The sequence below is a fragment of the Periplaneta americana genome, chromosome 2 (assembly GCF_040183065.1).
Source record: "Periplaneta americana isolate PAMFEO1 chromosome 2, P.americana_PAMFEO1_priV1, whole genome shotgun sequence".
Lineage (NCBI taxonomy): Eukaryota > Metazoa > Arthropoda > Insecta > Blattodea > Blattidae > Periplaneta > Periplaneta americana.
The window spans coordinates 123,870,985-123,888,780 of NC_091118.1; the positions used below are offsets into that span (position 1 = coordinate 123,870,985).

The following is a 17,796-nucleotide window of genomic DNA, read 5'->3' on the forward strand; positions in this document are numbered from 1 at the left end:
TAAGTGAAGGTGAGATACGGTCAGATCTACGAATGCTGCAAATAAATCGAACACATGCATTATGAACACGCTGTAGTCTTTCTGTCAGTCTCATGTTAAGGTCAGTGAAGAGAGCATCACAGTAATCAAAATGAGGCTTTCAAGAGCGAATGTACTAGATTATCCTTGAGTGCCAACAGAAGGAAATTTCGGATTCTTTTTAGTCTGTAAATTTTCAAAAAAAAAAAAAAAAAATACATATGTGTGTGATTTGTAGTAATAACCCTTCAATGCTCGCCCCATAATTTGTGACGCCAGTACTCGCGCGGATTACATTTGTATTCCATCTAACTTTTTTAATGATCAATTTTTTTCAGATATGAATATGCAATTTTACAACATTTATATAAAAGTAACATTACTTTACTGATTCTATTAAAGTGTTTGTGACGTAACCCTGTAACACTATTTGAGATGTAATATTTAAATCAGTGATATCACAATATAATGAGTGATAATATTATGCAAAGAATGTAATTAAAAACTGTATTATTATTATTATTATTATTATTATTATTATTATTATTATTATTATTATTATTATTATTATATAGATTTAACTGTTAGTTATTATAAACTACACTCTAAAGTTATTATATCTAACTCCTAAAGTTGAAGTCACTATTGGGTTCAAATAGCCTACTTGTCTATTTCATTAGAGAAAAAGACATTGTTCTGCATTATCAAATATGTCCACGCAATCATTTATACTGCAGAATAAAATAACCACTGCAACAATAGAAAATACGTATGAAAATGTCTTATGAATGGATTATAGGAATAAGTCAAATTACAAATAAGGAAATCGAAAATATGATCTTGTATTCGTTCCTTATAAAAAAAAAAAACACTGACATTAGAACTCGCGCGGATTACATTTTTAATCCATTCTAAAACATATTATAATATGTTGTTACATAGAAAAGAGTCACAATTACATCTAAACACTCCAGACATCAGAGCTAAACTGTAACAGGAAGGTACTGAAAATTTCACGCTATCAGCATTGAAAGCGGAGATGTGATATATAGCAGTGGATTACAAACTTATACCGCGCGAATACTGGAGGGTTAATATCATCGTATACATATTACATTCAAGATATTACTAATGGTATTGAAATTGCTCACTAAAGTGCCAGATATTCCTGCAGTAACATTGGAGCTAGTATATGGATCTGTGGTTAGGTCATCTATGTTGTAGTCGACTTGGTTGGCGAGTTGGTATAGCGCTGGCCTTCTATGCCCAAGGTTGCGGGTTCGATCCCGGGCCAGGTCGATGGCATTTAAGTGTGCTTAAATGCGACAAGCTCATGTCAGTAGATTTACTGGCATGTAAAAAAACTCCTGCGGGGCAAAATTCCGGCACATCCGGCGACGCTGATATAACCTCTGCAGTTGCAAGCGTCGTTAAATAAAACATAACATCTATGTTGTACGGGGTGGAAATTTTGGGTTGGGAAAATGCAGGAAAACTAAATAAGGTACAAACGGACTTCCTGAAACGAATACTTGGAATAGGTAGAAGCACAGCTAACTGCGGGGTGCTAAAGGAGTTTGGACTTCAAAACGAAGTAATTCATATGAAAGTTAGGGTGATAAAATACTTGTTAAAAATTGTATTTGGGGATCAGTCGCTTCTGCGGTCGATTTGCTACAAAGTTCAACAAAGAGAGGGCTGGGAAAAGGGGTGGGTTTATAAACTGCGGAGAGGGCTGTATCATATAGGAATGGGATGGGTGTGGGAGAAAGGAGAGAATAACAGGAGAAATGTATGGCGTAATGTGAAGATGCGTTTAATTGATATCGAGAGGCAAGAGATTGAGCTCCAATGTTCGGAAAAGTCCTCACTACATTTACAATCAGATCTCATGCTTAACTGGGGGAGGTGTGACTACATAAATTCTTGTAACAAAGACAGCAGAGCAGGTTTAGCGTGGCTAAGATTGGGGGCATGGAAGGGTAATAAAATTGTCAACGAAGAAAGGGAGCGTCTTTGTCCGCTTTGCAAAGAAAAGGATTCCTATAAGCATATTTTATTACTGTGTGTCGAATTGGAGCATGTACGGAGAAAATATTTACCACCCTCGATGCTAAGTCAGAGTAGGAGTTCGCTTGCATATCTTGACCTCATGGGGAATAGAGAATGGGAATAAAAGACTGGATTGTTCCTCTTGAAGACGAGAAAGATTAGAGCTGCAGCTGTCGAAGTTTGCGACGCGAACTGAGGAAGGGATATTAGTATCCACCCAACTGTACACTTTTAGGTCTTTTAGGTTAGGATATATTATATAATGTGTTCTATTGTGCCATTTCCATTTTTAATGTGTGTGTTCTTTTAGAGAGTAGTTGGATGTAATCATAGGTGGGGGGGGGGAGACCTGCAAAGGAGGACTTGTTTCGGGTACAAAGCACGTACGGCCAGAAGATCCGTGCATTGGATTTTAGATAAAATTATGATAATATAAAATTTGTATGTATAGGCCTAATATTACTCAATAAATCCATCTATCTATATTACTAATGGCTTAAACAGGTATGCTGCTTTTATTTTCTTTTACTGGTTACGATATTCATTAAAAGTTAAAGTTTTTTGTTTTATTATTGCGTTATTGTGGTTCTCATCGAGTGGTGTCTTGCGATTATTAAAAAATAATTAAATAAAGGTTCTTTATTATTTTATTTTACTATCTGACTTCCAAGACTTGCCTATAGATACAGAATAGGCCTATTAGGCTATCAAGAGTAATTTACTTATTAAGATATTTAAAACTTTTAATATGAAATTTCTACCTCATAAATTCTTATTATGCCTTTTTCAATAGTATATTATCATGATTATGGTATTTATATTTGGGGAAATAGCAGCAGCATATCCGAGATTCTCATTCTACCAAAAAAAAAAAAAGCTCTGCGCATTTTGACAGGGTCTACATATGACGCTCATTGTAGACCACTATTTATCCAAGGAAAAAGTTTAACTGTCATAAATTTATATATATTCCAATGTCTAATGAAAATTAAGAAGAACCTTAATACTTATCACCCTAAAACAGAAGTTCACCACTATAATACAAGGCACAATTATTGTCTTTCAAAACCTAGAGTTAGATTAAGTAAGTCCAAAAAATGGTTCAATTCTATTGCTAAAATTGTTTAATAAGTTACCATAAAATACATATGATGCAAGTTATATACAATTTAAATCTGTTTTGTGTAACTGGTTAATCAACCATCCATTCTATAGTATTAGTGAATTTCTTGACTCCACTGTAAATGTATTCTAAATTTATAAGCTGAAATTGCTCTGTATTATTACGATTATTATTATTAGTATGTGTTATTGTTGTTATTATTATTATTATTATTACTATTATTATTATTATTATTATTATTATTATTATTATTTCATTTGTATTGTCGTATTAATCTATTTTTACATTTTATATCAAATATTATTTTATATCTCTTGTAATTTAGTGTATTTTATGTCTATTGCAACAAACTGTTCCTCATGACATTAGTAAACGATTGATTGACTGAATAAGACACAATGTACAATAATGGTTGTACATGTATGAGCACATGAAAAAATATATAGATAAAAATTTAAGATAAAATACAGATTTTCAATCACAAATGTATAATTTTAACATTTATGTGGAATGTTTACCATATAGATGATTTTAAGACGGCAACTGAGTATTTAATTATGTTTTGGGCAATTTCGTCCTGAATATCTTTGCCTAGTTTATATTTCCATCTTCACGTCACAACAAAATTTAGAGACTGTTCCTCGGTACCCCAACAGCAGACCTGTCACTGTGATACTTTGGACGTTGTATTTGTTACGGCAGTAAGGTATTGTTGACCGTATATTTCTTTTTTCTCTTTATCAACATCCTTAGGTTATGCTTTGGACTGTTCAAAACGTATTATTGGATCGACGATCTTTTAACGATTATTTTATACATAAATTACAAACATCTAAATCCATAAAATCACAAAACCATCAACCAATTAAAGGCTCCACGCAATTATACCTGCCATCTACGTTGTAAAATGTGAAAATTTTTTTTGTCTGGTTTGAATGGCTTCATTTTGGTGTCTTTTGAATGTTAGTTAAATAAAACGTACTACACAGGGGAATACTGCTTGTAACATTATAAGGAACAGTACTCATAAAACACAATGAGACACTGAATAATGCCAATTCTTTATTTATGGACCTGTAAGACGAGCCAAAATAAGAAACTATTTTCTTCCCTCTCCTCTTAGAAATAAAGCAGAAAGAGCGGAGAAAGTTTCGTTTCTGAAAGGATAGACGTTCGAGGAATGAATACAACTCCCCTATAACGTCTTATTTAAGGGCAGGCTCTCATAAAAGGAAATTGTCTTCAGAAAGAAGATTTTCCGTCGTAGAAATAGCGCGAGTACATCGGAGCTTCTATTGGAGAAGAGGATTTCCCATTTCCATTCAACGTAATAATACTGAAGATTCTGTCTCCATTCAAAACATCTAGAAAACTGTTAGGATGATCGTTTGTCTACACGGAAATCTAAAACCAGCTCAATATTGACACCTCAAAATGCCTCGATGAATTTTTACTTCTTCTGAAATGATATATCGAAAACGAGTGGAATGGTATCAAAAGAAAGTTATAGTTTTCAATATAGAAGATTCTAGAATATATTTAAGAAATAAAATGAGACTAACAAAACAATACAACTTATTTGCATCTACCGATAACACTGGTCTACAAGAAAACTTTTTGTCTCCTACTGAGGAAATTTCAAGTGTTCTATACTGAAATTGATGCGCTGATTTCATATCTGTAATCAGATTTATCATAGCACGTCAGGGGTTTGAGTTATGGAACTGTAACATTAATTCTAAATCTTACTATTCAGTAAATATCTGTACCGTACAGTCAAATTTATAAATTGAGCTTAGTTTATATATTCTTTGTAAATTGTTCTGTTATATTATTTTAAATATATTTATAACAAAATATACACTTACAATTATGTAGTAAGTACTAAAAACTACGTTAAAAGTGCACGAGACCTTTCCTTTTCCGCTTATGTTGGCATGTGGTTGTTCGCTGTAGGAATATGCAGAAATCATCCATCATGCTCGGACTGTATTGACCCTGGTAACTAGATTCCATCGTTGATTATATCCTAACGGAACCTCTCACCATCTTCGTCACTTACAGCACCGAGATTTAATGGAAAAAATTCAAGGTGTGAGTGAAGAAAGTGAATTTTTAAAGACATGCGACAACCTAGATTCTGAAATGCTCTAAGCATGTTATATACTTGCTCAGCATAATTATCAACTCGATAATTTCCTAAAAACCTAGTTAACACTAGTACAAATGTGTACTAAACTTCGAGTTCACAAGCACTCAGTTTTGACCTGAACATAGTTTCATACATCATAATTAAAAATTAAAAATGTTATTATTTTAAAATTGTGATGTGATAGAAAAAAAGGACTTCAGATCTGTAACCAGCACACTCAAATTAGGGTTGGTAAACTTGTTTTTGTTCAGTAGCAAAATCACAATAAAATAAATAAAATAGATCTAAATGTATTAAAAATGTAAAAATTAAAAATGTTATTAGTTTAAAATTGTGACGTGTTAGAAAAAAAATTGAACTTCAGGTCTGTAATCAGCATATTCAAATTACGGTTGGTACACTTGTTTTTGTTCAGTAGCAAAATCACAATAAAATAAATAAAATGGATCTAAATGTATAAAAAATGTAAAAATTAAAAATGTTATTAATTTAAAAATGTGACGTGATAGAAAAAAAACGTATTTCAGACCTGTAATCAGCACACAATTGTTTTTGTTCAGTAGCAAAATCGCTGTAGACCAGTGTAATAGCAAGCTGTTAATTTCACAGGCAAATATCACTAAATGTAACAATTTCACATCAAACAGAAAAGTGGAATATTTTAAGAGGCTCAAAGAGAAAGACGAAAAGAAATCCCTTCAGACATTTTATAAGCGGTACCTGTTCCTTTTATGACTGTGAAACATAGTTATTGGAGAAACTGTACAAAGTTCATGGAGAAGAATTTTGAATGTTATTGAGGTTTCAGGTTGCTTATTGCTGGAAATTGAACCGATAGAGGAAAATATAGGTCTATTTTAAATATGAATGAGAAAATTAAGCAATGTAGAAGTGAATGGAAAATTAATTAACGTAATCAAGCAGATCGAAATACAGCTAAACAAGAATGAATATTTCAAGTAGTGAGAGCTAGATTAACAAAATACCAAATATAGCAGTTTAATTTGATCTAATTTATTGTATTCCATAGATATTAATCAGCATTTTTACTTTTAGATTACTGTAAAACAAGTCGCAATGTATACAGACATTTGCAATACATAGCAAGCAGATTAATTCAATTCACAAACAAAAACAAATCATCCGTTGAGTAGAAGAATGAGTGAGGAGACTTTGTATTAACTCTGTTGTGAACTTTTCTCTGGACCGTTCCTATCTTTAAGATAAATGGACGGTGCATTGAAGACCGTGATACATAAGAGTGTACCCCTTTTTTATAGTAGCTGAAAATAACAGAGAGATTATATCTTATATTAAAAGGTTTTACTTAGTGCTAATTTTTAATATGAAATATCACCATGCGTTCACAAGGTAACGTCAATATTTCTAAATTTTTGATAATCTTCTCTTTTTGCATGTTGTCCCCTTATGCACATGTCATTATCCTCAGTTTTCTTTTGTAAAATAAAAATATATTTCCCTTTATATCCATATACCTCAAGTGGGCTACAAGACATCAAATACCCAACATCAACAAGGACAGGATTTGGTCACAAAAACTCTGTGCGACTTGAAGTGTGGTTTTCTGATAACGAACATTTCCAAGTCACACAGAGTTTGTGTGCACTCGATGTTGGGTATTTGATGTCTTGTAGCCCACTTGAGATGTGTGTATATAAAGAGAAAACATGAGCCGGTGTCTGGTATAGTTCCTGGGTAGCTCAGTCGGTAGAGCGTTGGCGCGCTCAGCCAAAAGTCCCGGGTTCAATACCAGGGCCCGGAACAATTTTTCTCTTGAAATTATTCACGTCTGCTTCACAGGGAGCGATACTGAAAACCAGATTTTGAAATATTTATATTCATCTTCACATAAGTTGCCCCAGAATATTAATCCATATTTGCTGATCACAAAGACGGATATTCTATTGCCTGTGAATAATTACTACTAGTATTACTTAAAGTGAGAATGCAACTGACCAATGGGCTAGATCCTTGAAGGTACATCGTTGTAATTATGAATTATTCGCTTGTATTAGAATTTCTTTTACTTGTCATTATGTTCCTTCGCTCAAAGACTTACATCAAGGGTAATTCCAGGAGTATGAAAGGCCTGGCTCTTCGGTTCGTAATCGGGTACGAACCTAAAGAACTCGGAGTCGTCCTTGTACCACTTGACGGAGTAAAGATTCCCTCCCTCCAGGTCGTACTCGCAGCTCAGCGTCACGGGCTGGAAGATGTCGGCCGTAGACGGCACATTAAGACTCAACAGCTTCAAACCTCGAGCTCCTGTAATCAACAAGGACAGGATTTGGTCACCGGTTTGAAAGATGTCGGCCATGGACGAGATAATCAGACTTCAGTTTCAAGACTCGATCTCCTGTAATCAATAACAAAGAATTTTGTAATCATTTTGAAGGCAGATATTGGTCGAGAACGGATTATTCAGAATCAACAGATACAAGGCTTAGGCTTTTGTTATTAAAAGTACAGAATTTTGACACCGGTTTCAACGCCATATTCGGACTTACAATTTTGAGTCTCGAAATTCTATAATCAATAAATGCTAATTTGAAGGAATAGGCCTATGTTGACCGTGAACTGCATATTCATTCTCAACAGTTTCAATCCTCGAGCGTAAATGCAGTATTTAGTCACCGGTTTGAAGAAGAAGTCGACCGTGGATGGCATATACAGACTTAACACCTTGAATCTTCGAGGTTTTGTAATCAATAAATGCAGTATCTGGAATAAGATAGCTATCTGCCGACATATTCAGACTTAACATCTTCAATCTTCGAGGTTTTTTAATCAATAAATGCAGTATTTGGAAGAATATGTCGGCACTGAATGGCATATTCAGACTTAACACCTTCAATCTTCGAGGTTTTGTAATCCATAAATGCAGTATTTGGAAGAAGATGTCGGCAGGAATGACATATTCAGACTTAACACCTTCAATCTTCGAGGTTTTTTAAATCAATAAATGCAGTGTTTGGAAGATGTCTGCCGTGAATGGCATATTCAGACTTAACATCTTCAATCTTCGAGGTTTTTAAATTAATAAATGCAGTATTTGGAAGATGTCTGCCGTGAATGGCATATTCAGACCTTGGCCCTAAGACCTTCAATCTTCGAGGTTTTTAAATCAATAAATGCAGTATTTGGAAGAAGATGTCTGCCGTGAATGGCATATTCAGACCTAGGCCCTAACACCTTCAATCTTCGAGGTTTTGTAATCAATAAATGCAGTATTTAGTACCGGTTTGGAAGAAGATGTCTGCCGTGAATGGCATATTCAGACTGAACATATTCAAACTTCGAGGTTTTTTTAATCAATAAATGCAGTATTTGGAAGAAGATGTCGGCAGGAATGACATATTCAGACTTAACACCTTCAACGTTCGAGGTTTTGTAATCAATAAATGCAGTATTTGGAAGAAAATGTCTGCCGTGAATGGCATATTCAGACTTAGGCCCTAGCACCTTCAATCTTCGAGGATTTGTAATCAATAAATGCAGTATTTAGTCACCGGTTTGGAAGAAGTTGTCGGCCGTGGTTGGCATATTCAGAATGTACAGCGTCAAGCTCCAAACTCCTGTAATATAAAAGTGCAGAATTTTGTAATCGGGTCCGTGAACGGCATATTCAGACTCAAAAGCGTCAGTGATTTATACAAAAACTTAAGTGATAATTAATCCTACGGCTTATTATATAATATATTTTTAGCAATTATGCATATTTTACTTTTGCATTATACAAAGTAGGCCTACGTGTTAGAGATAAAGTATTTTAATAGATTTTTCTCTGCGTTTTCTTGGAAGAACACATTGGTTTGGGATATGTTGTCTCTTTGCGGAAAGGAATTATCCCTAACTATTTTTTTTAATTGTGTTCACATTCTGTATCAATCAATCTTAGTTTTCTGCTGAAGGAGAGGTCTTTCACTGCAAGCCCAGCATTATCCAATCTTTTCTATTTTCTACCTTACTCCGTTCACCATTCCTTCCAGTGCATGATTTTTAGACAGTGACCAACCAATTTATTTTTCTCCTCTTAATTAGTTACAGCATTATTATTTCTCCACATTCAGTATAATTATGATAAAAGTCAATAAATCCTGGAATTATGTACATTAACTATAATGCTTAAGAGAAAATAATTAATAGACCTTCGTTTGAAATAGAAAACACAAATAGCGATTCAGTTACAACCGTGCAACAATATCTCGTTCCAAACAATGATCACAGACAATTTGAACATCACGAGGAAGAAATCCTTTTCTGCTTCGGTAAAGTTCACTTAGGTCTATATATTTGCTCTGTGACTGAACAGAAATTAGACTTCCATCGACAACCAACATTATAAGTAGCGATTCTCAACCGGGGGCCTTGGCCCTGTAGGGGATCAAAAAGCAATTAATAGGGGCCGCAAACAAAATAAATAAAATGACAAAATAGATGAAATAATAATAATAATAATCATGGTAGTAATAATAATAATAATAATAATAATAATAATAATAATAACAATAATAATAATTACTCACTCCAAGCATTAAACATCACAGTAACAATCTTTACGTAAACATAAAGTAAGTTGTAAAAAATGTTTTGTAATAATAGAGTTATGGAACATTAGGCCGTTTATGAATGATCAACATGAGCATGCACCCGAAAGTTACAGACTGGGTAACACCTCGTCCACGGATCTAAAAATTTGGCGACTTGTCAAACCGATAAGGCTATTTCATGTTCGAGGAACACAGAAATCTCTGTTATCCATTCGATAGCGTTATAGGATCGAAAGCGTATCTCACGTTCGAGAAACCGGGCACAACTTCTTAGGTTGCCTGCATTAAACCTGCATACACAGGAAACCTTAGGACACCAGACTGTAGTAGGCGCAAATGCATCTAACTGGGAATTAAAAACAAATAGGATCAACAATGGTGTCAGTATTAAATTTAATCATAATGACTTCCACCTCCAAACACACAACTTAACGTATCATAGGCCTACTCAGATACAATTTATTTGCTCCTTTACGTTTCTTTTTGGGGAGGGGCTATGTTATTGCCTAAGTTTTAATACAAATTTTTTAGTCATGTACGTTAGTCACTGTCATGGTATATGACAGCAGAACTGACAAAGAAAGTGAATATACATTCTGATGACTTTCTCTTTCAAACAAAGCAATAATCATAAAGTGAAACTTCTTTAAAAGTGTAAATGTCCAACATACGAAGACCAGAGCTTTGATAATATCCCGTCACGACAGCACTGTTAAGACCGTGTAGAAGAATCTTATAATTTACTAGTGCACTGCATTTATCATGAAAAAAAAAAGAGAAATGCTTCCTTTCATGACCAAAGATCTGCATTACAGACTCGAAAACAGAGAAGGAAACAAAGACAATTTAAGTTACCCGACATCGCAGACAATAAGACAAAAACGGCTAGGACAGGGGATTTAAGACAAATAAAATGGGTTTCATTTTTCTCTTCCTTCAGCGTGGGAGAAGGAAGAATTGATCCCGGGGTTTATTCCTTCTCTTTGTGGGGTCGGAATGGAGCAGACTTATTGGTCGACGTCTCCGGGAATGAGTTTCCGACATGGAGTAATTATCCCATCGAACGCGCTGGGCAGCAGTTGTGTCTCCTCCTCGTGACAAACTCTTTCAACTCCGCTAATTAAGGAGTCAGACAGAGGAAAAGTTTCGGTGTGTCACTAGCTGCTATCCGCACAGCGCGCCTGCTAAAACAACCCACAAAACATACCACTGTGACGTAAGGAAAGGGCTTGATAAATTACAAAAACATTTTCATAACAAAACTCCCCCACATTGTAAGATACAACTACGAAAACTACGACATGAACATTGTAAATTTATTATCAGGATTATTGAACGACTTGGCTTATGGGTTATCGGGCAAAACTTATGTCCCAAACTAGGTTCATCCATTCATTCATAGTGTTCTGCCCAAGGGCAAGTCTTTCACTGCAAACCCAGCATTGTCCAGTCTTTCCTATTTTATGTCCTCCTCTTTGTCTCCTCATATGTTCCACATATCTTAATGTCGTTTATCATCTGATATCTTCTTCTGGCCCGAACTCTTCTACCGTTCACCATTCCTTCTAGTGCATCCTTCAGAAGGCAGTTTCTTCTCAACCAGTCACCCAGTCAATTCCTTTTCCTCTTTTTGATCATGAACTATAACAATTTTGTTGTGCCACCTGTGCTTATCTTCTTAAATAGTTTTTTTAGAACATTAACGTTTTCGATACTACTTATGTATCATGATGATAAGCACAGGTGGCCCAACAAAATTGTTATAGTTCATAATAGTAGCTTATCGGCACACAACAAAATGAAAGTATTTTTGATCAGTTTTCAGCATCATTCTTTCTTCACCCACTCTTCCCAACACAGCTTCGTTCGAATGTGGTTCTAATCTCGGTTAAGCTGATTATGGTTTTCTTTTCCAAGATTTTCTTCAGCTGTAAGACAAATGTCAGGTAATCAGATAATGTTAGGTAATGATGAGTCCTTGGAATAATCTCGTCAACTCCTTCGATAACTCAGTTCTAGAATTCGGATTCGATCTCCGGCGCTGACTGGAGTGATACGTGTAGGGTCACCAGATTCACATCAATAAAAAAAAGAACACAAAGCTTCCAAAAAAAGAGGACAGAAAATATGTACTTAGATTTAGGCTTAGGCCTATATTATACTTCATATTACGTCAATATCTATTTTATTACAAAGTATTTATAGTACAGATTTAGGCTTATATCATATTTAAAATATGTTCATATATATTTTATTACAAAATAATTGTGAAAACAATAATATAATCACTTTACAGTGAGCTACATATAAAAGTCACGAGATACTGCCCACGCTATCGAAATTGTATGAGAAGGTTATTCATCATCGCATTTGTAAATTTACGTTCCAAAACAAGATAAAACCAGATTTTCAGTTTGGCTTTCGTCCATAACATTCTACAACACACCAAATGCAAAGAGTCACTGAATCCATTATAAAAGGCTTTGAAGAAAAACAATATACTGCCACTGTGTTTCTGGATATTGCCCAAGCATTTGATACTGTTTGGCATGATGGTTTAATGCTAAAATTATATAGAATTGGTTTTCCTGACTATCTCACACGCATCGTGAAACGTTTTTTTATCTGAGCGTCGGTTCTCAGTACGTATAGATGGCATTAAATCAACGCTTCGTCCAGTTTCAGCCGGAGTACCACAAGGATCTATACTGTCACCACTTCTCTTCAATATCTTCACATATGACATTCCATGTTTACAACCGTCACACATAGCTATGTATGCTGACAATACAGTTCTCTTTTATTCTCATAGTAACCTAAATACTGCAATCAGCACTCTTCAGATATCCTTACAGGAGCTGTCTAAATGGTTCTCTGACTGGAGGTTACTACTCAACATTACCAAGACAGAAGCTAAAATCTTCTCTTTAAGGCCTATTCATAATCCACCTCCTTTGGTTCTTCTAAATGAACAAGTTACATGGCTCTCCAGTCAAGAAGCTGTCAAATATTTGGGAATATTATTAGACACGAAACTTACATGGAACGCCCATATAACTCGCATTGTTACACTAACCTCTTCTAGAATTCGAAAATTATACCCATTGGTTAATAGACGTTCACAAATTGGATTGGACTGTTCAATGCTACTCTACACCTCGCTTGTACGATCTCTTTTAACTTATGCAGCGCCAGTGTGGGGGACTGCAAATAAGACACACATGCATCGCCTACAAGTTCTCCAGAACAAGTTCCTGCGTACTGCAACAAATGCCCCCTGGTTTGTGAGAAATCAACAACTACATCAAGAATTGGGAATTCTTTCACTAGAACAGTACATCCATTCAATGTCAAAATCCTTCTTCAAAAAAAATTCCTGGTGTTCCCGGAGCTGTGACATATAACATTGCAGCAAGATCTTGTCAGCCATCTCGACTTAAAAGGAAACTCCCTCAAGACATCCTTCTTAGTGATACTGACGACTCTTCATAATTTAACACAGAAAATCATCATATTTTTATTCACATAATTCACAACAATGTTCAATTAATTAATTTAAATTAATTAGAGGTGCCTTTAGAGCCAACCTCAGCATGATATTCTGCATGCGATATTCCATAATTTAACAGTGGTCTGTATAGCAAGTTTGCTGGTCGACCAATATTAAACATAAAAAAAAAGTCACGAGAACTACTCGTACTGTATAAAAAGAGGACAGAAAATATCTATTTAGACTTACATTCGCACGTCGATCTCTCGATTTGCTAGCCATCTGTGAGCAACGACCATAACAAGCGGGAGCAAAGAGAGTTATTATGATCGTTGGCAAAGAGTTTATTCCGTCGATGCTGCTGCCGTCTACAGGCAAGTTACTTGAAAAAGGCGTCAAATCGGATAACTTCAAAATATCAGCCATACAAGTTACGAAAAGAAGGACATTTCTTGATTTTTTAAAAATCCACCTGGACCCCGGATAAAGGCCTAAAAAAGAGGACATGTCCGGATAAGAAAGGACGTCTGGTCACCCTAGATACATGTAACAAGAAGACTGGAAGATGGATAACCTTCCCAGGGTTTTTCCGTTTCCCTTTACAATAAAAATTATTTTACGTACAATCTCAATTTTACCTTACTATTTCTTCTTCTTCTTCTTCTTCTTCTTCTTCTTCTCCTAACTCGTGTCTACTTTCGAGGAACGAGTTTTTGAAAAAAGTTTTCACGTTTCCCCTTCCTTCCACAGTTGAGTTCCATCTACTTCACGCCATTCTTCTGTTCTTTCGAAGTTCCTCTTAACCTGGCCCAGTCATTTGCTTCTTCGTCTTCCTCTTGGCCTCTTTCCTCTTTTAATCGATTCGACTACCTTTCTATGTTAATTTATTTATTGATTATTTTATGACGCTTTTCAACTACTATGGTTAATTTGGCGTCTGAATGAGATAGAGGTTATAATGTCAGCAAAGTGAGACCAGGGTCCAGCGCCGAAAGTTACCCAGCATTTGCTCTTACTGGGTTGAGGGAAAACCCCGGAAAAAATCTCAACCAGGTAACTTGTCCCAATCAGGCTTTGAACTCGGGCCCGCACGTTTCATGATCAGGCATACTGATCATTACTCCATACCGATGGATCCTTTCTAGGTAAAGTGTCATCAATAATCATTCTTCCTGTCACAAGACCAAGTCATCTCAGTCGCTATTCTTCCAAAGATATCTGTAAATTTTCAACTTCTACTTTTTATCTATTTTTTCACTTTATTCATCCTTACGTTACGATTAATCAAACAAATCTCATCTCTCCAGGCTGAAGCTTACTAATTTGTCTAATCACCATATGTTATAACAGATTTGTAATAGATCTTACAGGCTACATTATTCCCATTGGCTCATCCGTATCTGCTAATTCCGCTCTCGTGTACTCCTCATTTCACTAGGACTGATCGACTGGACACTGCAACACTGCTGTCTACAGACGTGCATATCAGGACCGACCATGTCCGTAACACATTACGCCATCTGCATTGCTTTAGTGTAGTTTCCTGTCTCCACTCCTTAGACAGCGCACTGAACGGAATACTGTAAGTAGACAACGTAAACAACGTCAGATGAATAGAGTATGTGTAAGATGTACAGATAAATACACATAAATAAGATGTGCAGAGGAATAAAATTATTTCATTTCCACAAAACTATTTTTGCTTGTAACTTTCGACTCAGTCATTTCCGGACTAGGGTTCCTTATCTCAAATTGTGCCCTTACCCATCATCCCTGAAAGTTTGTAACACTAACCCGAAAACACCCTGTATATCAGCGGCGCCGGTTTGCCGGAATTTTGTCCCGCAGAAGTTCTTTCACATGCCAGTAAATCTACAGAAATGAGCCTGTCGCATTTGAGCACACTTAAATACTATCGACCGGGCCGGGATCGAACCCGCAACGTCGAGCACAGAAGGCCAGCGCTATACCGACTGCGCTACCCAGGCCGTCTCGTTAAGATTAAATAATCAAAATGGAAATGAACTCTAAATTGATAGTGATTAATATTTTATTTTAAATTTCGTTTCTTTGATAAAATGAAAATATAAATTAAATTAGCTGAGCAATATGCCTCTAGACTCCCACTTTGTGTTCGATGACATTAAACATCATATGCAAGTTTCCACTCTTCGTTGCAAATTTCTCTTAAGTGCAGTCCCAAATTTGTAGTGTTTTTATATCGCAGTTTTACTCCTGGTTGAGTGTTAGAGAAGGCAGTATGGCCTTAACTCTGCCAGGTTAAATAAACCATTATTATTATTATTATTATTATTATTATTATTATTATTATTATTATTATTATTATTATATTCCAGGATACACCGGGAATCACTTCAATTGAAGAAGAATGCTTAATTCTTATAAGATTATCTCTTAAACACAGTTGGTTACGCATAGAGCGATGTCTAACATAGCCTATTTCAAAATTCATGTAATTTTTAAATGTATAATTCCGAAAATAAAAGTATGAGAAATGGTGAGCATATATTACCGTATAAAAACATTAAGTATGTCGGTGCTGTATTTCTGTACATTTTAGGCCTACATACCAACTCCAGTATTGTAAATTTAGAATTTGTTTGTAAACCAGAAAAGAAGTTGAGCTTTATTTTGGTTCATGTTACATAATTTCATTTAAATTATAGTATGTTATTTCAGTAATATTATTACTGGCCTTGGAGACTCACAGGCTACCGAGAGGTTAGGCTACAGCATTTGCACACAATCGGTTTTATTAACAATAGTGACATGAGTCCTAAGTGCTTGTCTTTATCCCGCGTGAAATTGAAATCGAAATGAACGATAAATATAATTCGCAATACCTATAACGTAAAACGAGAATATATGCAACTAGAGACTCTAATTTATTTTTGTTTTTTTTTTCTAACAAATTATGGAACTTTTTGTATTATTTATATTACTATCATAGTTATAATCAAAAGATTAAATTTTGCTTTCGCCAAAATATCGTCATATTTACATTCCACATCTGCGGCTTATGACTCATTACGATCGCATAATAATAAGTTTATAAACAACCTGTTGTGATTTGACTTCCTTAGCTTTTCTTCAGACAAAAAGTAGAAAACATTTTGAAAGAGATCTTCTTATAAAGAACTGAATAGATTTTTTAATGTTGTATCTCAAATCTGACACTAACAAGTAGTGTTATGGGATTTAATCGATTAATCGATCAATTTCTGTTGTGAGATTAATCGATCAAAATATTTAATCGAATAATCGAGTCTATTATTAGTTAATATTATCCCACACATGCCTCTGTTTGAATTTAATACAGGAGTGAAGGCAGTGGAGGCGGTTCGAAACATTTGTGTCATTTACGGGGAGAATGCCATCGGAAAAATCACTGCAAGAAAATAGTTCTATCGTTTCAACACACAACACTTAAAAGTTAGTGTCCATCAACAGATCAAAATGTGTGTCTGGTGGGATAAAGAATTTCTTTCCGGTAATGTAACCATAACTGCTGACATTTATTGCCAACAACTCAGGCGCATTGCTGCCGCAATTGAAGAAAAACGACCGGGAAGACTGTATCAAATGCTGCTCCAACATGATAACACACGACCGTAGGCCACTAACATAAAAAAGCTATCCAGGAGCTTTGTACGGAGGTGATTCCACATACCTCCTATTCTGTCGATCTTGCGCCCTGAGATTTCTATCTTTTCCGTTCTCTATCCAATCTCCAAGAGAAGTTTTTTGACAACGAAGCTGCTTGATGACTTCTTTAAGGGGACACTCCACAAAAAATGACAACTTTTTCATAATTCTTTTTTTCAACGAAATTTTGACTATGTAAAGGAATAACAAAATCCAAATTTTTAATTCTCAAATGTTTTTGGCTTTTTTACAATTTTTTCAGAAATATTTTGAAACCCAAGTTTTTAGTAGAATAACTCAATTTTCAAGATTACTTTTTTTTTGGTCAAATTGAGAAGAATAGAGAAACATTTCTATGCATTCATTTTATGAAATTCCCAATTTATTCATTTTTAAAAATTGTTGTGAAATTTTGAAAATGTTATTTTTTCTATAATTCATGAAAAAATATATTAATAAAATAACCGAGCAGCATTTCTTACAAAATAAATGTATAGAAACATGCAGCTACCTTTTAAATATTGCAGTAAAATTTAATCCAGATTGATTAATATTTGGTATAAAAAGTTGGTGCTGAATGAAGAAAAATGAACTAACAAATAAATGGATTTGAAAGTAAAATGAGTATTTATGTAACACATACATACTGTATTAAAATTCTCCTCCGCTACATTCATGTAGTAACTTCAGGGAGCCAATTTTTTATCAAAAAGTTACTAGATTT

At 34.9% G+C, this 17,796-nt stretch overlaps 1 protein-coding gene across 1 annotated transcript in view; it reads right to left on the minus strand.

Moving 5' to 3' along the window:
• LOC138695298 (uncharacterized) overlaps positions 1 to 17,796 on the minus strand; it is a 292,562-nt gene that overhangs the window by 47,758 nt on the left and 227,008 nt on the right. Inside the window, exon 2 of the mRNA XM_069819726.1 lies at positions 7,426 to 7,631. Coding sequence (XP_069675827.1) covers positions 7,426 to 7,631 — 206 coding nt within the window. The remainder of the gene's footprint in view (positions 1 to 7,425; positions 7,632 to 17,796) is intronic.